The 26,877-nt window shown below is 42.9% G+C and overlaps 1 protein-coding gene across 4 annotated transcripts in view; it reads right to left on the reverse strand.

Annotated features, from left to right (window-relative positions):
• Positions 1-26,877, reverse strand: part of LOC126187507 (protein spire) — an 806,238-nt gene that overhangs the window by 682,897 nt on the left and 96,464 nt on the right. For all 4 annotated transcript variants that reach the window (XM_049928627.1, XM_049928629.1, XM_049928628.1 and 1 more), the window contains exon 2: positions 12,535-12,575. In XM_049928627.1, coding sequence (XP_049784584.1) covers positions 12,535-12,575 — 41 coding nt within the window. The remainder of the gene's footprint in view (positions 1-12,534; positions 12,576-26,877) is intronic.

Here is a 26,877-nt window from a genome sequence, read left to right on the forward strand (position 1 = left end):
ATTTAGACGGTGTGGTTAACAAACAAAATGTACGCTTTTGGGCCACTGAAAACCCACAAGTGCTACATGAGCGACAACATTATGCTCCGAGGATTACAGCGTCGGCACCAATTTCCAGTCACGGACTTATTGGACCCTTTTCTTTGAAGAAACTGTGAACAGCGAGCGTTATTTGAGCATGCTTCGCAATAGCTTCATTCCACAGCTTCTTGCTACTGCCTTGCCCTTCAACACGCAGTGGTTCATGCAAGATGGAGTAAGGCCATATACTGCAAACAATGTGGAGTTTTTACACGAGAATTTCGACATGCGGAGCATTTCACTCAGGTTTCCAGGTCGCTTCAATGACGGACAAAATTGGCCCCCCAATAGTCCAGACCTCAATTCATGTGACTTTTTTCTTTGGGGGTACCTAAAGGAACAAATTTTCCCGAAACGTCCACATGATTTAATGGAGCTCAGAAGACTTATTCTTCAAGCTTGCAGTGAAATTACGGAAGACATGTGCTGTAGGGTAATCACCAACTTCCTTGTTCGTTTGTAGGAAGTTAGCAAATGAAATGGTGGACATATTGAGCATGTGCTGAGTTAGAACAAATCTCCATGGACGGCTCTTCATTGTAGTATATGTTCCTTTCAGATTGTATTGACAAAGTTTAACTTCAAAAACAAAATGGTAACATATTTCGTGCGCCACCCTGTATAATCATACCGTAACAGGTTCTTCTATTTACGCGTAATACACTGTACTTGCTAATGTTGTTGGTCATCGACAATCCCTGCACCAAGGGTCTATCTTCTGCCGGTGTTCCTGCTTCTCGCTAGTTTTCCAGAGTTGTGGCTTCTCAGTATACAACACCACAAACCGCGAACAATCTCATTGAGCTTCGGACACTATCCACTAGATAACATATTTTGCAAAAAGTAATGATGCTGTAACACTCCTGGAGAACGTTCAAAGTTATTTTTGTGTGTAAAGATTTCTCTCCGCAACGAACAACATACTGCTTATCATTTACTAGGATCTCTTCATCACAGTCGCAAAGCTGGTCCGATATTCCGTACGGTCGTCATCGTTATTTTGTTTTATTAGTCGCCAGTGCGGAACTATACAGAACGCCTTCTGGGAGGATGGGAGGAAAGTAACACTGAATTGGGCGCCGCTATCTACTGCCTTCTGATTATCGCGGACGAACAGAGAGCTGGGTTTCACACAGTCACTGTATGCGGAAGCCATGTTGACTGCTGCGGAGTAGATTTTCAGTCTCCAGAAAAGTCATAACAAGCAAGCGTAAAACATGTTCAAAAATTCTACAACAAATTGACGTTACCGATGTACGGCTACATGTGTGCGCTTCTGTTCGAAGACACTTCTTGAAAACTGGAATTACTTGTGCATTTTTCTAATTATTTGGAACGTTCGCTTCTTCAGCGATTTGTTAATGTTAAAAGCGGTGAATTTTACCCGCGTTTCGAAGGCGACGTTAAACTATAGTACCCTAAGAGGCAGGTAAGTCATTTCTAAGGTCAACGGAAGTCAAGGACATACCACCTCCAACAGGACCATGCATTGTGAAACACCGTGGTGTTCAAGTCGACTTTCTCGTCGAGAACAGCTTGAATTTACGATAATACACGCCGATGTCTTAACTGTGTCTAACGGAGTCCATAGCTTCTTCCACAGTAATTGCGTGCCTAAAGGTCACCAGTAACTCTGTTGCATTCTGCGTAGTGCGTCGTTACACGCTCATTGGTAAACAGTTGCGTTAATTGTATTGCAAAGCTATCATTCCGAATGCTAGATAGGAAATCACAATGGTTTACCGGGCATGGTAAATTTGGATGTTGTATGGCCCTTACCTTCCTCCCATCTTCAAACTGACTGACCTAGCCAGTTATAGCAGGACGTGCAGCCTCGAGTGTATTGCAAATTACGGTGCAACTTGCTATTTTTGAAGTATGCAGATCACTGGCGAGTTAACACAGCGATGAATGAAAAAAACACGACTGAATGAGGACTAAACCTTAGACCTTCAAATGTGGCATACCCTACGCCATCTTGATATTTTCGAATAAACGCAACGCTTTCACCAAATCAGCAATCCAAAGGTGCTGCAAAGCTCGACTCAAAACTGAATACTAGAAAGAAACCCTGGGTTGCGTTTAAGCTACTGTCTGCCGCATATTTCCTAGCGGATTGCTATTACATAAAGGTACGTTGGAGAGCGCCTGCCGATTTTGGAACGTAGTAAAGATGTCCAGCTAGATTGACGGTAAAAGTCAAGCCATCTGGAATATTCGCAAATAATCCTTAACTATTAACCTTGTTGTTAAAGGAGAGGTTGTTAAGTTTGGTTACAATGTACAGCTCGCAAATAACGAATGGTCCATAGTAAACTTTACTAAAAATCACTTCGTCATGCAGAGAACGCAGACGATGATGTTATATCAAGCATAGTGGCAAAGTATTTAGATGTGAATTCCTTTGCTGTTCTCGCTATACTCTAGTCGTCAGCCGCTAAATTCTCATAACTGGTAGCTTGTTCATCCTTTCAGATGCAGCACGTTATCAGTCAGTAGCCACGATTCCTGTGATTTGGAATGTCTGCATCCACAGCATGCAAGTCATGTTCCTGCATATTCATTCTCTGGTTGTACGTGGAACATAGTACAAACTAGACAGTGTTTCTGCCGTTCAAAATACATACTGGAAGTGTCTATGACTATTCTTTGCGACGCACTATATGACAATTCCTCATACTTCATGGTAGAACCCAGGTATGCTGTACCACACACTTCCCTATTAACTAATGAATGTAGTTGAGTATTTTTGCAGATGGGCAGCATCTATGGTTTTTATTATTATTACTATTATTCTTTCTTTTCTCAGACGTTATGTCTGGTAAAAAATGCAAAGTGACGCGGACCTTGATCAAGCGTCACTTCCTTTTAACTGTACGGTATATGTTATATTGCATTTAGGAACTTTCGGGTGATTGAACATGTATCAATAATTACCGATTTCTGTAGTTGTATATATAAGTTTGGATGTAGCTGTATTGCATTGATGTACTGGTGGATATTGTGTGGTATGACTCCTGTAGTTGATAGTATAAGGGGTATAATGTCAACTTTATCCTGATGTCACATGTCCTTGACTTCCTCAGCCAGTTGGATGTATTTTTCAATTTTTTCTCCTGTTTGCTTTTTTATATTTGTTGTATTGGGTATGGATATTTCGATTAGTTGTGTTAATTTCTTCTTTTTATTGGTGAGTATGATGTCAGGTTTGTGCTTGCTGTAATATCTGGTGTTTATTGTTTGATCCTGTATTGCAATCATGAATCCTTCCGTCTCACTGTATATATTGCCTTTTCTTAGCCATATGTTGGATGCGTCTTGATCGATGTGCGGCTGTGTTAGATGATACGGGTGCTTGCCATGTAGTGTTTTCTTTTTCCAATTTACTTTCTTCGCATCTGTTGATGTTATGTGATCTAGAGGGTTGTAGGAGTGGTTATGAAATTGCAGTGGTGTAGCCGATGTATTTATATGAGTGATTGCTTTGTGTATTTTGCTAGTTTCTGCTCGTTCTAGAAAGAATTTTCTTAAATTGTCTACCTGTCCATAATGTAGGTTTTTTATGTCGATAAATCCCCTTCCTCCTTCCTTTCTGCTTAATGTAAATCTTTCTGTTGCTGAATGTATGTGATATATTCTATATTTGTGGCATTGTGATCGTGTAAGTGTATTGAATGCTTCTAGGTCTGTGTAACTCCATTTCACTTGTCCAAATGAGTAGGTCAATATTGGTATAGCATAAGTATTTACAGCTTTCGTCTTGTTTCTTGCTGTCAATTCTGTTTTCAGTATTTTTGTTAGTCTTTGTCTATATTTTTCTTTTAGTTCTTCTTTTATATTTGTATTATCTATTCCTATTTTTTGTCTGTATCCTAGATATTTATAGGCATCTGTATTTTCCATCGCTTCTATGCAGTCACTGTGGTTATCCAATATTTAATCTTCTTGTTTAGTTTGTTTTTCCCTTGACTATGCTATTTTTCTTACATTTGTCAGTTCCAAAAGCCATATTTATATCATTGCTGAATACTTCTGTTATCTTTAGTGATTGGTTGAGTTGTTGATTTGTTGCTGCCAGTAGTTTTAGATCATCCATATACGGCAAATGTGTGATTTTGTGTTGGTATGTTCCAGTAATATTGTATCCATAATTTGTATTATTTAGGATGTTGGATAGTGGGTTCAGAACAAGGCAGAACCTTGGTATATTCCACGCTTAATCTGTATTGTCTGTGATGTGATATTATTTGAATTTGTTTGGATATTAAGTGTGGTTTTCCAATTTTTTCATTACTATGTTTAGGAACTGTATCAATTTAGTATCTGCTTTGTATATTTCCAATATCTGTAGTAACCATGAGTGGGGTACACTATCAAAGGCTTTTTGGTAATCAATGTATGCGTAGTGCAGCGACCTTTGTTTAGTTTTAGCTTGATATGTCACCTCTGCATCTATTATCAGTTGCTCTTTACATCCTCGTGCTCCTTTGCAGCAGCCTTTTTGTTCTTCATTTATAATTTTGTTCTGTGTTGTATGTGTCATTAATTTCTGTGTAATGACTGAAGTTAATATTTTGTAGATTGTTGGTAGGCATGTTGTGGGTCGATATTTAGCTGGGTTTGCTGGGTCTGCTTGATCTTTAGGTTTCAAAGAAGTTATTCCTTGTGTAAGTGTATCAGAGACTGTGTATGGGTCTGCAATGTAATTGTTAAATAATTTAGTTAGATGTGAATGTGTTGAGGTGAACTTCTTTAGCCAGAAATTTGCTATTTTATCATTTCCAGGGGCTTTCCAATTGTGCGTAGAATTAATTGCTCGGGTGACTTCATGTTGCAAAATTATCACTTCAGGCATTTGTGGTATTATCTTGTATGTGTCTGTTTCTGCTTGTATCCACCATGTATGCCTGTTATGTTGTACCGGGTTTAACCATATGTTGCTCCAGAAGTGTTCCATGTCTGTTATGCTTGGTGGATTGTCTATTTTAATGTGTGTGTTATCTATTGTAAAATTTCTTTTGGTTTGTGTTGAATGTTTGGTTTTGTTTCCTTCTATTTTCACTTTTTTTGTATCTTCTAAGTCGTTTGGCCAATGCTTGTAATTTCTGCTTCTTTTCATCTAATTGCTCTATCACTTCTTGTTGTGATATTTTACCCAACCTTTTTCGTTTTTTGTCTGATATTTCATTTCTTATAAATGGTGTTAGCTGTCCGATGTCTCTTCTCAGTTTTTCTATTCTGATCTGTAGCCTGTGTTGCCATGCTGGTTTTGTGGGTTTCTTCTGTGTGTTGGTTGGTTCTGATCTCTGCCTAGTGTGTATATTTAGTGTAGTGAGTGCTCATATATAAACCAGTAGTTTTAACTCTTCCATAGTTGTATTTTCATTTATTTTGTTGTGTATGATTGTGTTGATAGTTTATATTGTTTCGACGTGTGGGTTATTTGGTGGTCTATGCAAGAATGGTCTAATGTCTGTATTGGTGTCTTTGTATTCTATATATGTCAGCTGAAATTGTTCTTCTATATCTAACATGTGTGTTACTTCGTGTTCTATTTGTGCTTGTTCTGGTGGCTGTCTTAAGATTTCGTTTTCCTCTGATTGTTTAATTGATGCGTGTTGTTCTTCGTTTGTTTGCTCTGGGATGTTTGAGTCCATTACTGTATTTTCTTCTTCTTCTGATTGCACATTATTTTGTTCCAGTATTTGTTGTACTTGTTGTTTGATGTGTTCTAATTCTGACTGGGGTATCCTGTTATTTTTGATTATTACACGGATCTGATCAGCTAGTCGTTGTTCTGTTAAAAATTTTAATTCTATGTATCTGGTAATAAATGTTGTGTATACTTGTGATCTGTATCCAGTTGTGTTGGTTCCTAGGTTTGTTGCTTGGTAATAACAGAACACGAAGTGTCGATTAACTTCATCTGACCATCTCATCCTCTGTCTTTATTTTCCTTCTAGAGTTGCTGGAGGAAGCATATCCTGAAAAACACCTCTATTTGGATTTAAATCATTTTCCGTGTGGCTAGCAGTGTCGTTACCATTATGGACGGGCATAGGGTTCAAGCGTCGTCCCCGACCATGACAGCGCTTGTCTGAGGCTTCATTAGCTCTGTCCTGAACCAACTAATCACACTAAAAGGGGGGGGGTAGCCCTATTAGTGGTTTGTTCTTTTCGTCGCCTTTTACGACTGGCAGAACATACCGGAGGCCTATTCTTTTCCCGGGCCTCCACGGGTTTATTATTATTATTATTATTATTATTATTATTATTATTATTCCTTGGTCCAATGTCCATACTCATCGATCCAATTTGCTCTCTAGTGGCTTCACATGGATACAAAGGGCTTGTATCGAGCTGAAGATCATGGTGTAAATAGGTCGAACACACACTGAATGCTACGCTACACGATTGTTGTCTATTTGACTTGAGCTTATATGAGTCACGGAGATACTGGCTCACTAGTTTGTCCTGTCGATAAGCGTAGACGGGAAACCTGCAGTGCCATACAAACCCCGATAGCCGACCTCATTTGCTGTGGTTACAGTCGCCCCCCCCCCCCCCCCCCCCGATAACGTTCTGAGTGAGTTCAGTGAGCCTCTGACTTGGTTCCTTAACCAGGTAACCAGGCAGGGGTAAAATTTCACCCCAAAGACATTGGCAGCCGAATTCAGATAAAACATTGGATATATTTTAGCATCACATTCAGTTTTCCACGCAGAATAGCGTGGTACTTCAGGACAACAAGGTCTGCACAATTCATTTCAGTACGCAAACCATATTAACGTGGTCTGGTGGATTTGAGTCTGTTCTCCAGAAGTTTGGATATCGACACACCTATCTTCCGTATGCTGTATCCTCATTAAAGATTAGGAGAACCATATACGAAATTTTTTGCAAACCGCTCCTCCGGATTGTACATCACAGTATAAAACTTTGTAATCTTAGCATGTCTTTCCAGATTTATGAAGTCAAAGTCGATGGCATTGGGTGTATAATGAGAAGCGGCTGGAAATTTCATAATCTTTTTGGCTCTGTACCTGAATACATGGATGTTCACACCTACTTTAGCAGAGTCAATGTTACGGACAGATGCCGTCTGTCTTGTCAAACGAGTCGTGGTCTATTCTCCCCTGTTGGTCTTCATGGCTCGCTGCATGAGAGTCTCAAAATGATTCCCTGTGTGCCTGTACACTTGGAATGAGATAATATGTATCATATTTTGTGTATTTGCTATGAGTGTTAGTCTTAATACTCGCGCAAGATGCTTTGGCATCATTATTCGTTTCACAAATTACTTTTATGCGAAAGATGAAATTCCGATCAACAATCTCTACCTTGGTATCAATTTCATGACAATCGTGTGTCTATGGTATTGCTAAATGCTGCTTCACCCTTTTTTAAATGCATTTAAGAAAAAAGAGAAAGGAGTAAATCTTACGAAAATCGTGTACCGACTTCTCTTTAGTTTGTACTTGTATCTGTCTCATTGTTTGTGAAATCCCTAAAGTAGGCCGTAAGTTCTCACGCTAATGTAATTGAAATTACTTGTGTGGTTTTGAATCTCAGTTTAAAAAACCTTTCAAATTATTTAATCCCGTTTCCCCACGTTTTATCTTAATGCTTGGGCGTGAAGTGAACATAATATTGCTGTCGCGCAATACACTGCAGCATGTTCATCTAGCTGCATTCTTTACTCAAGTTTTGAGTTTACAGTAATTTTCAGTGCACGTGTTTTCTTTGAGGTACATGCACTTCAGTAGTTTATTCTAGGTATTAACACAGAACGCAGCAGAGCAGATCAGCATTTACGTTGTTGATTTGCTACTTTGTCATACACGACCACCGGCAAACAGAAGCGTGTAAGTCGTATGTAAAAATTAAGTCATCCAGACTGTTTGAATGCCGTGTTATCTTCAATACTGGTCTATATTAACTGACAGACATAAATACTTAGCTCGTCTTGTTCCCACGGCAGCACTTTACATTTGAAATGTGCAGCATCAGTTGTTCATACTCAGCTTTATATGATCCGGAAATAGTACTGCATAACGTCAACTGCAAACATCGTTTTTGTACTTCGCGCTCATAACGATCTTAGTGGATGGAAAATGAAGTAATGAAAAATCTCTCTGATTATTTGAACTTTTTGAACTTTCTATCAGCCTTCGCCAAACGATTTGTGTTACATCGAAGACAATTACAAATGAAGTAAGAGCCTGTTACACAAATGGGACCTGGCTAAACTGAAGGAACCAAAGGGTGTTGAGAGTTTCAGAGGGAGTATTACGCAACGCTGGATTCAAAACAGGGAATGTAATACAATATAATACGAATGGGTAGCTTTAAGAGATGAAATAGGAATGGCAGCAGCGGATCACGTAAGTAAAACAACAAGGTCAAGTAGTAATCCCTGGATAAAACAGGAGATACTGAATTTAACTGACGATATGGAGAAAATACAAAAATACTGGAAGTGAAGCTGATGGAAGGGAATACAAAGTCTAAAAAATTAGACTGCCAGGATACGCGAAGTAAGAAGGAATAGGTAGAGAACAAACGCAAGGATGTAGAAGCACACATAACTATTGGAAAGATACATACCGCCTACAGGAAAATAAAAGACGTCTAGGAGAGAAGTGAAGCAACTGTATGAATATTAAGAGTTGCGATGGCAAGCCAGTTCGCAGCAAAAAGGAAAAGCTGGAAGGCGGAAGGAATATATAGGGGGCCTACGTGTTGTTGTTGTGGTCTTCAGTCCTGAGACTGGTTTGATGCAGCTCTCCATGCTACTCTATCCTGTGCAAGCTGCTTCATCTCCCAGTACCTACTGCAATCTACATCCTTCTGAATCTGCTTAGTGTATTCATCTCTTGGTCTCCCCCTACGATTTTTACCCTCCACACTGCCCTCCAATACTAAATTGGTGATCCCTTGATGCCTCAGAACATGTCCAACCAACCGATCCCTTCTTCTGGTCAAGTTGTGCCACAAACTTCGCTTCTCCCCAATCCTATTCAATACCTCCTCATTAGTTATGTGGTCTACCCATCTAATCTTCAGCATTCTTCTGTAGCACCACATTTCGAAAGCTTCTATTCTCTTCTTGTCCAAACTATTTACCGTCCATGTTTCACTTCCATACATGGCTACACTCCATACAAATACTTTCAGAAATGACTTCCTGACACTTAAATCTATACTCGATGTTAACAAATTTCTCTTCTTCAGAAACGCTTTCCTTGCCATTGCCAGTCTACATTTTATATCCTCTCTACTTCGACCATCATCAGTTATTTTGCTCCCCAAATAGCAAAACTCATTTACTACTTTAAGTGTCTCATTACCTAATCTAATACCCTCAACATCAATCGACTTAATTCGACTACATTCCATTATCCTCGTTTTGCTTTCGTTGATGTTCATCTTATATCCTCCCTTCAAGACACCATCCATTCCGTTCAACTGCTCTTCGAAGTCCTTTGCTGTCTCTGACAGAATTACAATGTCATCGGCGAACCTCAAAGTTTTTATTTCTTCTCCATGAATTTTAATACCTACTCCGAATTTTTCTTTTGTTTCCTTTACTGCTTGCTCAATATACAGATTGAATAACATCGGGGAGATGCTACAACCCTGTCTCACTCCCTTCTCAACCACTGCTTCTCTTTCATGTCCCTCGACTCCTGTAACTGCCATCTGGTTTCTGTACAAATTGTAAATAGCCTTTCGCTCCCTGTATTTTACCCCTGCCACCTTTAGAATTTGAAAGAGAGTATTCCAGTCAACATTGTCAAAAGCTTTCTCTAAGTCTACTTTTGCTTAATCTTTCTTCTAAGATAAGTCGTAAGGTCAGTATTGCCTCACGTGTTCCAGTATTTCTACGGAATCCAAACTGATCTTCCCCGAGGTCGGCTTCTACTAGTTTTTCCATTCGTCTGTAAAGAATTCGTGTTAGTATTTTGCAGCTGTGGCTTATTAAACTGATAGTTCGGTAATTTACATATCTGTCAACACCTGCTTTCTTTGGGATTGGAATTATTATATTCTTCTTGAAGTCTGAGGGTATTTCGCCTGTTTCATACATCTTGCTCACCAGATGGTAGAGTTTTGTCAGGACTGGCTCTCCCAAGGCCGCCAGTAGTTCCAATGGAATGTTGTCTACTCCGGGGGCCTTGTTTCGACTCAGGTCTTTCAGTGCTCTGTCAAACTCTTCACGCAGTATCGTATCTCCCATTTCATCTACATCCTCTTCCATTTCCATAATATTGTCCTCAAGTACATCGCCCTTGTATTGACCCTCTATATACTCCTTCCACCTTTCTGATTTCCCTTCTTTGCTTAGAACTGGGTTTCCATCTGAGCTCTTGATATTCATACAAGTGGTTCTCCTTTCTCCAAAGGTCTCTTTAATTTTCCTGTAGGTAGTATCTATCTTACCCCTCGTGAGATAAGCCTCAACATCCTTACATTTGTCCTCTAGCCATCCCTGCTTAGCCATTTTGCACTTCCTGTCGATCTAATTTTTGAGACGTTTGTATTCCTTTTTGCCTGCTTCATTTACTGCATTTTTGTATTTTCTCCTTGGGGCCTACATAAGGGAGCGAATTTGAGAACAACATTATAAAAAGAGAAGAAGAATCGGGTGAAAATGAGACGGGATATATACTGCGAGAAGAGCTTGATAGAGCACTTAAAGACTAAGTGGAAACGTGGCCCCTGGAGTTGACGACATTCCCTGAGAATTATTGACATTTTTCGAAGAGCCAACCGTGACAGAACTATTCACTTGGTGTGCTAGATATATGACGCAGTATTAATACCGTTAGACTTCAGAAAGTATATTACGATTCCAGATCCGAAGAATGCAATTGCTGATATGTGTGAATTCTACCGAAACATCAGTTTAATAGGTCAAGACTAAAATATTGACACGAATTATTTACAGAAGAATGGAAAAGCTGGTAGAAGCCGACTTAGGGGAAGATCACTTTGGGTTAATAGAAAATGACCATGTGAGGCAATATAGACTCTGTGACTTATCCTAGAAGTAGACTGAGAAAGGCAAACCTACGTTTACTGCTTCTGTAGATTCAGAGACAGGTTTTCCAGAGTGAACTGGACTACATCCTCTGGAATTTTGTAGAAAGCAATTCTCAAATACAGAAAGACAAACGTTATCTGCAACTTATACAGACTCCAGACTGTAGTTGAAAGAATCGAAGGACACAAAAGAGGAAACAGTGATTGAGACGGGAGTGAGACTATGGTGGTTGTCTACCTCCAATGTTTTCAGTCTGTATATTGAGCAACATGTGAACGAAACCAAGAAGTCATTCCGAAAGGTAATTAAAAATTCAAGTAGAAAGAAATTAAGATTCTGCAAATTGCCGATGATACTGCAAGTCTGTCACAGACAGCAAACGTCTTGGAAGACGGAATGGTCAGTACCTTGAAAACAGATTTTAAGATGAATTTCAATCAAATTAAAACAAGGATCAAGAAATTTAGCAGAATTAAATCGGGAGATACTGGGGGAATTAGATTATGACACGAGATACTAAGTAATAGATAAGTTTCGGTATTTTGCCACCAGAATAACTGATAGCCTAGGTAGATAGACTATAAAATACGAACGGGCTATAGCAAGGTAAACATTTCCAAAAAAAGGAATTAGTTAACAAATAACTGAAGTGTTTTGAAGTATTTTCTGAATGTAACTGTCTGGAGTGTAGCCTTGCACGGAAGGGAAACTTGGGCGACAAGGAGAGAAAAGAAGCTTTTGAAATGTGGTGCTGAGGAAGAATGCTGAAGATTAGATGGGTAAATCGAAAAACAAATGAGGAGAAATTGAACACAACTGCAGGGGAAAAAGCGGCACAACATCACTGAAAGAAGGGACTGGCTGAAACGATGCAGCCCGAGGCACCAGAGGATGGTCAATGTGTTAATCGCGGGAAGTGTGTGAGGTGAAAATTGTAAAGGAAGACCTAGGAATGAATGCAGTAAACAGATTCAAATTCATGTAAGTTGCAACAGTTATTCGAAGATGAAGAGAATCACGCAGGATAGAGCAGCTTGGAGAGCTGCTTCAAACCAGTCTTCCGACTGAGTACTACAACACAAGCCCTCTAAATACCCATAAGCTCGACTGGAAAGATCTGTATTTCGAACTACGTAAAAAAAAGCACTACTTCACTCATGGGAGCACAGCAACGGTAACTTCAGTAACAGCTTAGCGAGTAGTTCCTACTCGTAATGGAAACATTTTAAAAAGGTATCGTTTGACAGAAGGTTGGCTTACAAATTATTGTTGAACAACCTGTTACAACAACAATATTATTGTATTAGTATAATATGAACTTTTTAGTTGATTATCAATTAGGACTGTACTCCACAGCAGTTTGTTCAAGAAAGCTTCAATACGATATTGGAACCTAGCGCCCTTACCTGCAGCTCCGATGAGACAGGCACTCTCGACGTCGGAGGCCCTGGAACAATATAACGCAAGATATTCATCATCCAAATAATGCTGCTTGCATGTCAGAATCTATGAAATAAATAGAAGAACACACAATGACTGAAAAATCGCAAAACCAAAAAATAATTAATGTAGAGTAATGAAATTTTGGGAATATGTCAAAGTAATATATTTAGGTGATTAAGAGTGGAAGATCACAGGTTAATGCAAACGCGAAATAAGCTCTTGCAAATATGAAATGTTGTATATTAATAACCGGTGTAACCGCTAGACTGTTGAATACATGGAAACGAGCCGGCCGGAGTGGCCGAGCGGTTCTAGGCGCTTCAGTATGGAACCGCGCGACCGCTACGGTCGCAGGTCGAATCCTGCCTCGGGCATGGATGTGTGTGATGTCCTTAGGTTAGTTAGGTTTAAGTAGTTCTAAGTTCTAGGGGACTGATGACCACAGATGTTAAGTCCCATAATGCTCGGAGCCATTTGAACCATTCTGAACATGCAAACGTGCATGCATTGTGTTGCACAGGTGACGGATGCCAGTTTTTGGATGGGGTTCCATGCCTGTTGCACTTGGTCAACACAGGAACGGTTAATGCTGATTGTGGATGACGCTGGAGTTGTCCGATGACGTCCCATACGCGATCGATTGGAGACAAATCTGGTAATCTAGCAGGCCACCGCAATATGTCGACACTCTGTAGAGCACGTTGGGTTACAGCAGCGGTATGTGGGCGAGCGTTATCCTGTTGGAGAACTCCCTGAAATGCTATTCACGAATGGCAGCACGACAGGTCGAATCACCAGACTGACGTACCAAACCTCCAGCTGTAGGTCCAACGTGTCTAGCACGCAGACATGTTGGTTGCAGGCCCTCAACTGGCCTCTCCTAAACAACACACGCCCGTCATTGGCACCGGGGCACAACCATCTTTCATCAGTAAACACAACATACCTACACCCTGCCCTTCAGTGAGCTCTCACTTGTCACCACTGGAAGCAAAAAGTGGTGATTTGGGTTCGTAGGAATGCACGCTACAGGGCGTGTGGCTCGGAGCTACCGTACAGTAACCGATTTGTAAGAGTTAGTTGTGACACTGTGGTGTCAACCGCTTCTCGAATTGCTGCTGCAGATGCAGTACGATATGCCGGAGCCATACGCCGAACTCGGATCGTCTTCCCTTCCGGTAGTACAACGCGACCGTCCGAAACCCTGTTATCTAGTGACTGTACATTCTCGTGACCACCCCTGCCAGCAATCATGTACAGTGGCTACACTCCCGCCAAGTCTTACTGCGGTATCGGAAAAGAAACATGCAGCTTCTCGCAGCCCTATTACACGACCTCGTTCAAACTCATGAGGTGTTGATAATGGCGTCTTCGTCGCCTACTGTTACTGCGTGTATCTAGAATAAACCCGATTTGCAGCCTCATAGTGGTGCTACTAGCGCCATTAACCCGACAGGCGCGAAATGTGAATATAATTCATCTTTCAGATGTAGGAAAACTCCTAGTCAGTGTGTATGGCAATACTAACAGTAACACACTTTTTGCAAAAGACTGCTTCTTCGACAATGTCTTACGTTCCCCTACAGCTGGCTGGGTGATTGGTTCTCAAATTGGTGCTACTATGGGGTTGTAACAGTTTCGACAGCAGTAGTCAGAAAAATCTGCAAAGGAGTGCTCTAAGATTTCTTTTTCCTCTAGGCTAATGATGTTCAGCCTGGTCACTATCGCCCACTGGTGGGCGTTTAGTTTTCTTGGTGGACGGTAGATGGTATGGGTTTTGAAGATTTTTAATTAAGTTTCATATAATTTTGACATGAAGTACGGGCCCATCTGGTAAGTAATTATTAATATATGCTTTTAATTGTTTTAACTCTGTTTTATAATTTTATAAAGTTACTTCCTTACTTTCTAAATCGCCACGACTGCGGAACGTGTGGCTGCTAGGAAAATTTCAGTTGTAAAAAGATTCGAAACTAGACAGTAGGTAAAAAAGTTGACTGCCCCTGCTCTTGGCAATATTTAGAGTATACGACAACCTGAATGGAGATGGACATTAAGCAGGATATATTCATTATTGATGATACACGCTGAAAAGCCAAAAAAACTGGTACATCTGACTAATATTGTGTAGGGCCCCAGTGAGCATGCCGAAGTGCCGCAACAGGATGTGGCATGGACTCAATGTCTGATGTAGGGAATTGACGCCAAGAATCCTGCAGGGCTGTCCATAAATCTGTAAGAGTACGAGGGGGGTGGAGATCTCTTCTGAACACCACTTTGCAAGGCATACCAGACGTGCTCAATGATATTCATGTCTGGGAGTTTGGTGGCCAGCGGAAGTGTTAAACTTAGAAGTGTGTTCCTCAAGGCACTCTGTAGCAATTGGGAAACTGCCCAAGTCCGACGGAATGCACAATGGACATGAACGGATGCAAGTGATCAGACACGATACTTAAGTACGTGTCACTTGTCAGTCGTATCTAGACGTATCAGGGGTCCCCTATCACTCCAACTGCACACGCCCCACACCAATACAGAGCATCCACCAGCTTGAACAGTCCCCTGATGACATGTTGGCTGCATGGATTCATGAAGTTGTCTCCATATCCGTATACGTCCATCCGATCGATACAATTTGAAACGAGACTCGTCCGATCAGCCAATATGTTTCCAGCCATCAACAATCCAATGTCGGTGTTCACAGGCCCAGAGAAAGCATAATGCTTTGTGTCGTGCAGTCATCAAGGGTACACGAGTGGGACTTCGGTTTCGAAAGCTCATATCGATGATGTTTCGTTAAATGGTTCGCACGCTGACACTTTTTGATGGCCCAGCACTTCTGTCAGGTTGAACGATATTCTTCAGTCGTTGTTGGTCCCATTCTTGCAGAATCTTTTTCCGGCCGCAGCGATGTCTGAGATTTGATGTTTTACCGGATTCCTGATATTCACGGTACACTCGTGTACTAGTCGTACGGGAGAATCTCCACTTCATTGCTACCTCGGAGATTCTGTGTCCCATCGCTCGTGCGCCGACTATAACACCACGCTCAAACTCATTTAAATCTTCGATGTCCTACCATTGTAGCAGCAGTAACTGATCCAACAACTGCGGGAGACACTTGTTGTCTTAAATAGACGTAGCCGACCGCAGCGTCGTATTGTGCCTGTTTACGTATCTCTGTATTTGAATACGCATGCCTATACCAGTTTCTTTGGCGCTTCAGTGTAACATCACGAATTAATTCACTTTTCATTTCGTTTAAACTTTAAGAAATCAATATGTATACAAAATATCAGCTGATTTCTATAACCAGTAAAGTACTTGTGAATACGAGTACGTGTTGGATTGAATCCGAGGAAAGCGGCAACGTCGTCTCAACGAACTGTTACGTCTAGTTTAACATATCTCTCGTGTTCTTGAGTCGGCGCAAGGCTGCTGCACAAACAAGTGATTCTCAGATGTGGCAACAGCACAGCTGCATTGCTCTTTATGACGCAAGTGAAACGGCCTTGTTTCAGAGTTTGTCGACGTGTAACTACACAGTGGCTGAACGTAATAGCAACGACGCAGTTTCTTTACTCGTGACCCTTGTCGAGCTAGAATTATTTAATATAGGACTGAATCACCGAGTGTGTTTTTAGACGTTCAGCGTTTCTGGTGCCATAGCGCAAGACTTTTCGCAATCTTTCGCTTTCTATACAGCACCTCCATACCGCCATTGCTCATGCATCTGTAATAAATCTATTGTAAAGGGCGGTATACGCTGTTCAGCGTGGGTTAAGTACAACAGCCACTGAAGTGCGTCGAAATGAAGATTAAGCTAAGCCCCATCTTGTTCAGCAAGAGGTACCCCACTTGCACCGTAGTATTGTAGCAATAATGTACAGGAAACCAACTTGAAAGAGGGACGTAATTACAGTCTCGTTGACCATCAGAAACCACTGCTGTTCGAAGTCGCCTAGAACGTCGTCTTTCTTTCTTTCTACAACAATGGACGACGGTAGTGGACGTCGACGTCCAGACAGTTTTTCTTATTAGTTTACTTGTTATAATCAAAATATCGATTAGGTTTGTTTTTGTACTTTGGTGGAAGTCTGTTCAAACTGCTACCCGACGAAACTCCTTAAGATATTCCCCTCTTTATGGAAATCGCCTCAGACAAACGCTGGTTTGCATTTCTTCGAGACCTCAGTCAGTTCGCCGCCCCTCCTCCCCCCTCTTCTCTTGCCAATGGCGCAAACGTTCTGCTCCAACGATCTCTATACGACAACGGGAAGATAGCCTCTGCCACTGGCCAATTTCTAATGTATAGTCATTTTCTTTTTTCTTTCCAAATTACTTCATGACAACTGTGTCGCCCAAACACTATTCAAATTAGAAATGTATACTGAAAAAGTTTCTAACAAGATTAGCTCACTGTCGTACATCTACGAGCAGTTGGCATGTAAATACACTCCTGGAAATGGAAAAAAGAACACATTGACACCGGTGTGTCAGACCCACCATACTTGCTCCGGACACTGCGAGAGGGCTGTACAAGCAATGATCACACGCACGGCACAGCGGACACACCAAGAACCGCGGTGTTGGCCGTCGAATGGCGCTAGCTGCGCAGCATTTGTGCACCGCCGCCGTCAGGGTCAGCCAGTTTGCCGTGGCATACGGAGCTCCATCGCAGTCTTTAACACTGGTAGCATGCCGCGACAGCGTGGACGTGAACCGTATGTGCAGTTGACGGACTTTGAGCGAGGGCGTATAGTGGGCATGCGGGAGGCCGGGTGGACGTACCGCCGAATTGCTCAACACGTGGGGCGTGAGGTCTCCACAGTACATCGATGTTGTCGCCAGTGGTCGGCGGAAGGTGCAGTGCCCGTCGACCTGGGACCGGACCGCAGCGACGCACGGATGCACGCCAAGACCGTAGGATCCTACGCAGTGCCGTAGGGGACCGCACCGCCACTTCCCAGCAAATTAGGGACACTGTTGCTCCTGGGGTATCGGCGAGGACCATTCGCAACCGTCTCCATGAAGCTGGGCTACGGTTCCGCACACCGTTAGGCCGTCTTCCGCTCACGCCCCAACATCGTGCAGCCCGCCTCCAGTGGTGTCGCGACAGGCGTGAATGGAGGGACGAATGGAGACGTGTCGTCTTCAGCGATGAGAGTCGCTTCTGCCTTGGTGCCAATGATGGTCGTATGCGTGTTTGGCGCCGTGCAGGTGAGCGCCACAATCAGGACTGCATACGACCGAGGCACACAGAACCAACACCCGGCATCATGGTGTGGGGAGCGATCTCCTACACTGGCCGTACACCACTGGTGATCATCGAGGGGACACTGAATAGTGCACGGTACATCCAAACCGTCATCGAACCCATCGTTCTACCATTCCTAGACCGGCAAGGGAACTTGCTGTTCCAACAGGACAATGCACGTCCGCATGTATCCCGTGCCACCCAACGTGCTCTAGAAGGTGTAAGTCAACTACCCTGGCCAGCAAGATCTCCGGATCTGTCCCCCATTGAGCATGTTTGGGACTGGATGAAGCGTCGTCTCACGCGGTCTGCACGTCCAGCACGAACGCTGGTCCAACTGAGGCGCCAGGTGGAAATGGCATGGCAAGCCGTTCCACAGGACTACATCCAGCATCTCTACGATCGTCTCCATGGGAGAATAGCAGCCTGCATTGCTGCGAAAGGTGGATATACACTGTACTAGTGCCGACATTGTGCATGCTCTGTTGCCTGTGTCTATGTGCCTGTGGTTCTGTCAGTGTGATCATGTGATGTATCTGACCCCAGGAATGTGTCAATAAAGTTTCCCCCTTCCTGGGACAATGAATTCACGGTGTTCTTATTTCAATTTCCAGGAGTGTATAATTAACATCTCGAAAAAATGAAATTATGTAATTAATTCCTATTTTTTTCGCAGATACATGTCTGCAGTCCTTGTACACATGAAACTACCAGCGCCACAGTACCTTACTACATCGGAAAAACAGCCATAACGAAATGGAGCTGCCGAGCTGAACTTTATCAATGTGTTGCGCCATTTGTGGCGGTCCCATAAGTCCCATAAGATTTCTCCCATTAGATTTCACACACATTTGAACATTTTTTTGGGTATGGACAGAAATAACTGTTCATGTACGACTGAAACTGAAATACAACGCCGAATTACAGCCTTGGCTTGGCAATTATGTCAGATTTTCGTAAGTATAGTACAACAGAGAATGAGACGTTTCATTTGTGAATTTTAATCCAGCATACAAGTAATAAGTGTTCATCGCAAAGCCAAGTCTCTAGGCTATAATGACGCGACGTGGGTGTCTCTGAACAGCCCGTAGTTACTTCCTCGCAGCTGGGTCGTGCAATCATGGAGCTGTAATAAGATTAGGTTTCTTGTTAACTGGAGCCTGAGAGCAGCTGCGGAACGCCAGTAGGTAATTTTCATTATCGGAAAACTGTAAGTGCTTTGCACAGAGCACAACTGACTACTTATAGAAGAGAGTGCATCAGGATCATTTGCTACGCGACGAGAACATATAGATTATGGAATCTAGTTACTCTCCACAGATTCCGCGTTAGACCATGTTAGAGAATAAACGTCTGTCTGCTTGATACGCTCCGACTTCGCTACCAAATCTTTGGTCCCAAGAAAAATAAAAATGAACATATTTAAAGACAACGCCTAATGTTCAGTAACATACATTTCAATATTAATTACAGAGCTATATTTTCCGTCTTAAACGCTATACATTTCTTACACTTGGGTAACGACATTCACGATGCTGTAGAGATAGCCAAAGTCCTTAACGATTACTTTCATGTAGGAAGGTAAATAGCTGCACCATCACAGACTACCAACAAGAATAAGACTGTTTGCTTCTCCTGTACAGATTGAGTATCTCTATCAACATGGCTGCTTGAATCACTAACAGGGTCGTTATGAAAAGGCCTGCCAAACCAGTACAGACTGGACAAAAATATGGAAACACCAAACACAACACACTGCCATGCGGTGTAGGAAACCCGTTGGTATTCGACACATCTTACAGTCGCCTCGAAATTGATAAATACAGGTCGTGTATGGTTTTTTTACGGTAATCTTATACTATTCTTCCTACAAAATAGTGACAAATTCAGATGATGATAATGTAGGTGAATAGCGATCACGTACCATTCTCTCCAAAGCAGAATACAAAGGTTCAAAAACGTGAGATCTGGTGACCGCGGCAGCCAGGAGAAATGCGACAAATCATTCTCGTGCTCATAAAACCAATGCTGGACTATGTAAGCTGTGTGGACAGGGACCCTGTCATCCTGGAACACAGCATCATTTTTTGGAACAAACATTGGACCATGGGATGGCCCTGATCACCTTTATGGTGACATAATCCTCAGCAGTAATTAGATCTTGCAAAGTAATCATCGGGCACGTGGAATACCACGATTTGGCTGCCCAGACCACCACCGAACCCCCGACATTTTACACACTTGCGACGTACACTATCGTAAGTTGAAAACACTGTCAAAACAACTCTCATCCGACCAAATTACTTTCTTCCATGCCCCATAGGCTAGGTTTTATGACTTCAGCACCAAGTTTTTTTGTTAGGGACATTTGAATCACTGATGAGTGGTTTTCGAATTCCAGTTCGGCCTGTAGTTTCCTGCTTATGGAGGAGCTCCCTTCGTGCTGTTTTGGTGCTGACCAGGTTCGCGATTGCGACATTCAGTTCTGCAGTGACTTTTGCAGCTGCCGTCCTCTTTTCATTATATTCAATGATCGTTTACCGCCGCGCGGGATTAGCCGAGCGGTCTTAGGCGCTGCTGTCATAGACTGTGCGGCTGGTCCCGGCGGAGGTTCAAGTCCTCCCTCGGGCATGGGTATGTGTGTTTGTCCTTAGGATAATTTAGGTTAATTAGTGTGTAAGCTTAGGGACTGATGACCTTAGCAGTTAAGTCTCATAAGATTTCACACACATTTGAACATTTTTTTTATCGTTTACCACGATCACACAATACACACTTTCGCCCGCGTTTTGACGCAGCAGATTATGTTTTTCCGCTTTCTCTGTATGCGGTATAAATCTTCATACGGTGTCTGCTGAAACACCAAACACTTCAGCTACCGTGGTTACGTAAGCACCCACCATACGACCACCAACTGTCTTCCCACGTTCGAATTCTCTAAGCTCCGACATAACGCGCTCGCAGCTACACACGACTGACACTCGCAACGTATTGAGGACATTGCACAGGTGAATTTCGAGGTCAAACGCGACAGCGAAACCTGCATGTTGAAGCATGCATTTATGCATTTCTCGCGGTGGTTCCGTATTTCTGTACAGTACCTGTGTTTGGGATGAACTGGCGCTCGTTGAGCAGGATTAAATACACACACAAAAAATTTTTGCATTACTTCGCTTCCGAGAGTTCCGGAACCTGTACAGAAAATTGGAACAGAGATCAACATAAACACCATTGCCGCCCTTTTATTGCTCATGAAAACCGCACCTTGCATGTTGTATCACCATACAGTGAGACCTTCAGATGTGGTGGTCCAGACTGTTGTACACACCGGTACCTCTAATAACCAGTAGCACGTCCTCTTGCATTGATGCATACCTGCAGTCGTCGTGCCATACTATCCACAAGTTTATCAAAGCACTGTTGGTCCAGATTGTCCCACTCAACGGCGATTCGGCGTAGATACCTCAGAGTGGTTGGTGGGTCACGTCGTCCATAAACAGCCCTTTTCAATCTATACCAAGCATGTTCGACAGAGTTCATGTCTGAAGAACATGCTGGCCACTCTAGTCGAGCGATGTCGCTATCCTGAAGGAAGTCATCCACAAGATGGGGGCGCGAATTGTCGTCCATGAAGACGAATGCCTCGCCATTACGCTGCCGATATGGTTGCACTATCGGTCGGAGGATGGCATTCACGTATCGTACAGCCGTTATGGCGCCTTCAATGCCCATCAGCGGCGCACGTCGGTCCCACACAATGTCACCCCTAGACAGCAGGGAGCCTCCATCTTGCTGCACTCGCTGGACAGTGTGTCTAATGCGTTTAGCCTGACCGGGTTGCCTCCAAACACGTCTCCGACGATTGTCTGGTTGAGGGCGTATGCGACACTCATCGGTGAAGAGAACGTGATGCCAATCCTGAGTGATCCATTCGGTATGTTGTTGGGTCATCTGTACCGCGCTGCATGGTGTCGTGGTCGCGAAAATGTACCTCGCCATGGATGACGGGAATGAAGTTGCGCATCATGCAGCCTCTTGTGCATAATTTGAGTCGTAACACGACGTCCTGTGGCTCCATGAAAAGCATTATTCAACACGTTGCTGTCAGGGTTCCTCCGAACCATAATTCGTAAGTAGCGGTCATTCATTCATTCACTGCAGTAGTAGCCCTCGGGCGGCCTGAGCGAGGCATGTCATCGACAGTTCCTATCTCTGTATCTCCTCCACGTCTGAACATCATCGCTTTGGTTCACTCCGAGACGCCTGGACACTTCCCTTGTTGAGACCCATTCCTGGCACAAAGTAACAATGCGGAGGCGATCGAACCGCGGTATGGACAGTCTAGGCATGGCTGAACAACAGACAACACAATCCGTGTACCTCCTTCCTGGTGGAATGACCGGAACTGATCGGCTGTCGGACCCCCTCCGTCTAATAGGCGCTGCTCATGCATTGTTGTTTACATCTTTGGGCGGGTTTAGTGACATCTCTGAGCAGTCAAAGGGACTGTGTGTGTGATACAATATCCACAGTCAACGTCTGTCTTCAGGAGTTCTTGAAACCGGGGCGATGCAAAACATTTTTTGATGTGTGTAAAGTGAGAACAAAGCACTAGTTTATAACGTATTAAGCTCTGTTGCTTTGACAAATGTTGTAAAAACAATGTACCTCCCATTCAATAAGCGACCGCCGAACACACCTTGTTATGGTCTGATATGCAAAGAGGATGAATAGCACAATACAAGATGAACCCTCTAGAAAACACTAATTCTCGCCTGAAAATCGGTAACGTCTTCATTTTAGCATAAGCAAAAGGAAAAATCAAGTGAATTAACACTGCCGTTACGATGCAAGAATCACATCGTAAAGAAATGCAAGACATCAACCGATTATCATACATTAAATTATATGTGGTTTCCCGCTATTACTTTTGTTGAATACTGGGGTAAATTCGACAGGAGGGCTGAAGTCGATCGTTCTCATATTTTTGTCTAACTTAAGTAATCGTCTCTTGCCCCCCCCCCTCTCTCTCTCTCACACACACACACACACACACACACACACACACACACACACACACACACACAAAAAGCGCGCGCGCGCTTGCGGGACACAGTATTTGCAAACTTAAACAAAATTTTACAAACTTTGTTATTTAAATTCTCATGTGCCAATTTCGGACGGTGGCTAATACTGTTTCGCTGTGAGAGATAAATGAAGGGATGATCTATAATCGTATTGTAATACAATGAAACTGAGTACTGCATCTAATTCTGCACCACGAACGATATTGGCCGCGTTCGTCAGCAAGCACTCCATGTAATCGGTTTTATGCCTGTATCTGACATATTGTCTCAGTTAATTACATGTTTGCGATACGTTTCACCTACTACGTGTACTAAAGAAGACATGACGGGCACTTGCATCCAAGCAAGATTGCCAGGCTAAGGTCGGCAGCAGAGTACGGTGGCAATGACATCGTTCACGTACGGACCTTGAAACTCGGTGAACCGAATCCAATTAAGCAGGGTCACGGTGGAATCGCGCCAGAAGGCGTTCCACTGCGCGGGTACAGCAGCCGTAAGGAAGAGCGGGCAGGAAACAGGTGTCGCTGCCACACACTTGGCTGCCCAGGATAACGCCGGCCGCTGTCGGAAGCCGGCGTCGCTGTCACACCCCTACACGCGGGCTCTGGATAACGCAACGGCCCCGACCGACCAGTCGTGCAGCATGGCTCGGAACTTTCGCGGCACCATCTGCAAGCTTTCTCCAAATGATACACAATAACCACTCCTGCTTCTGAAATTACTAGCCTCTACATCTATTTGTGGTACTTCCTAATGAGCACAAATAATGAGAGGAATGCGATCTGTACATTGTAGTACAAAAACAGTTGTTCTTTATATGTTTCGGAATTTCCGTATCGCCTTCACTGTGTGTTGACTTGATTCCTGAAAGTTTAAAACTATATAGGGTGATTTTGCTAAAGAGGGCGAACTCCACGAAATAATTCCAGAGAGCAAAACAAAAAACCTGGACGTTATCATGGCCGGAAATGCGTCCCAAGGGAGGCACACCCATCTGAGGGTGGAGATAAAAGATCTTCGGCAGTCGCCCCGGGATCAGCATCAATCACGTGGCCCGCCAGCATGTGGTAAGCCACATGGCCATGTAGAACTTTCTCCAAGGCTACTATTAGGCGTACCACTATGTATGTCGTGTCTGCTCTTTCGGACACGTCCGAAGGAACAGGCACCACATATACACAATTAAGGCGAGAAGGCCAATGATCCATTCAGTGCAGATGCACATTAAGCTCGAACTCTTCCGGGAATTAGTGAGATGCCGCGAGTAATGAGGCTGATGAGGGAGGGGGGGGGGGCATCAGTAGTGTTTGGTACATGCTGACATTTTCGGTCTGACGGGAGGCGTGCTAGGGTAGAAGGTGCGGTTGCGGTGAAGACCGTGTTTGGATGGTGCGATGGTCAGCACATATGCCTAGTAAGCAGGAGAATCGGGTTTGAATCTCGGTCCGGCACAAATTTTAAACTTTCCCCACTGATATAAATCAATTCGATGGTAGCTAATGTCTTTAACCTTTGTGTTGCATCACTTACAACGCGTACAAGGCTTACGATTTGCCTCCGCGTCGACAGTTTTGTCGCTGTTTCGTCACATTGGCCATCGAGTCAAGGATTTCTGTCATCCATCCTATTCATAGACAAGGCATCCTCTAGGAAGGGCGGTATCGTCAGCCTTCACAACATCCACCTGTTCGCTACAGACAATCCCCATGGTATAGTGGCAGCGATCCATCACCACCCGTTTAGCCTCAATGTGTGGGCAGTCATTTTTCACGGCCGCCTCGTGGGATCATACATTCTTCTAGAATGCTTCACAGGCGAGGCATATCTACACTTTCCGTATGTGGCTCTGCCTCCCTTTTTGGAAAACCTGTCTTTGGTGGTACAAAAGATAATGTGGCAGCTACCTGATGGTGCTACAGATCACTTCTCTCTTGAGTGGAGGGCTGAAACATTTGTACAGACAGAACCTTCCCAGTTGCCCAGCGTGTTTTCGTGTCTGCTTTAATCATTGAAACCTAAACTGTTAAATATCTTATCTCCACCTTCAAGTGGGTGTACCTCATTTGGAACGCATCTCAGTCAGTATGCCCATGCGACCTTGTTTGCTCTATCCCTGAGGGATCGTTTTTTGCAGTTTGTCCCCATTTAACAAACTCACTCTGCATTTGAATAACAACAGAACAGATCGTCAGCTGAAAACTGTTCCAATCCGTATTTGTTATTAATATGGTGATTTTAACTTTGGTTTATTCCTTAATTACTGTTTGATTTTCTACGGTGCACCATGCTTATTACGAAAAACCAAATATTTGGGCTGTTTTCAGGGGGGTGTCTTCGCCTTTGCAGCTAAATAAAAGGTAGTTTATTTTCTGCCCAACGCGTTTCGCTCCATTTATTTGTGAACTATCTACGGTGGCTTGTAATACAGTTTTGTCCCATGCATGTAATTAAGTATTTACATAGTAATTACAGATTGTTAATATACCATATTTTCTCTTGTTATTTTCTTGTTTTTCAGGTTCTGCACACGTTTCTTGAGATTAAATTATCATTTGGTCTTACTTATGATTTCGTATGTTAAGCCACGTGTATCGTCCTGAATTTTGAAGCAACTAAGGAACGACGGAAGAAGGTTCTCGGGTGCTTGTTGCTTTTGCCAGTGTTGTCCCTGTGTACAAATCGCCACTTCCGATGTTCTGTTTTTTAAGCTACAGGCTTCATGAAACACCTATCTGCTTCCCAAATGTGCAACATTCAATATTAACGAATTATTCAGGAAAGTCACGCAAACGCAATGGTCATATATGATTAAAATATTCATTGACGGGTCTAACGTAACGGATCAACTGTAAATGAGTAGCGTGTTCTTTTGTCTCGATCTCCAAGCCGAACGTTCATATTTCCTCCCCCACAAGGTAGCTGTCATCATGCAAGTTGTCAGTTCGTCTGCTATCGTTGACTAAACAAGATCCTGAACACATGTGACTCGTGCCGTGCTCTAAAGAGCCCAGCAATATGAAGAATCAACAAGTGTCGCCTTACGAATATACTGCATGAATATCGTGGTTGAACTATAGCGGTATGCATCTTAGGTAAACTTTCTCTCACCAAGGCTCCCAAACAAAATGAGCATGTGGATCTCCATGCAACGCGCAGCGGGCATTTCAGTGCATCTCACCACATCGCTGAACTTCACGGCGAGAGCACATCGTGCATGGAAAGCAGGAGTGGGAAGGAAAATGACGGTACAGAGGGTTAGAGTACTACAAAGTGCTGTCTGCTCTCCAAATTAGTGGTTATTGACGCACGGTAGGTGTTCGAGACTTGGCAACTTCTACGTGTGACACAGCCTCAGAAAGCTCTTCGAATCATGAATCATTTCACGCGTGCGGAGTTACAATCAGCATATTACTCTAATGTTTCAACATGCTTCATGTTTTGCGCAGTTTTCCCAATAGCCACGATACCATCCTAGCATCATAAAGTACAATTTACAGAATCATAATAGTTTTTAGGAAATTGTTGCTTACACATAATGGAATATATGTCCACGAAGAGATTCTGTACCATCGCATCGACTGTAGCTGACAGGGGATAGCGTTGCCTGACACCTTATGAAAACCCTCATACAAAATGAATATGTTAAAACATCATTTCGAAATACATTACTGTTTTTCTACTATTCGTTACCTTTACTTCCCTCAGTTATCTGAATTAATTGCATTTATTGCCATTTATCACGATGTATCATGTTCTGTGATCAGGTACTACGTCCTTATACATTTTTTGTTTGTTTAACCATAAAATGTAACATTCACGTAGCGAAGTGCTGGCTGCTTTGTATGAACTTCAAACAGAATAAAACCCTACAAATTTATGTTCACTATGACAGCTGGGACAGTAAAAAAGAAGACTTTTACATACACTACCAGTCCCCACGGCCAGTGCAGTATAGCTGACCA

Source organism: Schistocerca cancellata, chromosome 5 (genome assembly GCF_023864275.1).
Source record: "Schistocerca cancellata isolate TAMUIC-IGC-003103 chromosome 5, iqSchCanc2.1, whole genome shotgun sequence".
Lineage (NCBI taxonomy): Eukaryota > Metazoa > Arthropoda > Insecta > Orthoptera > Acrididae > Schistocerca > Schistocerca cancellata.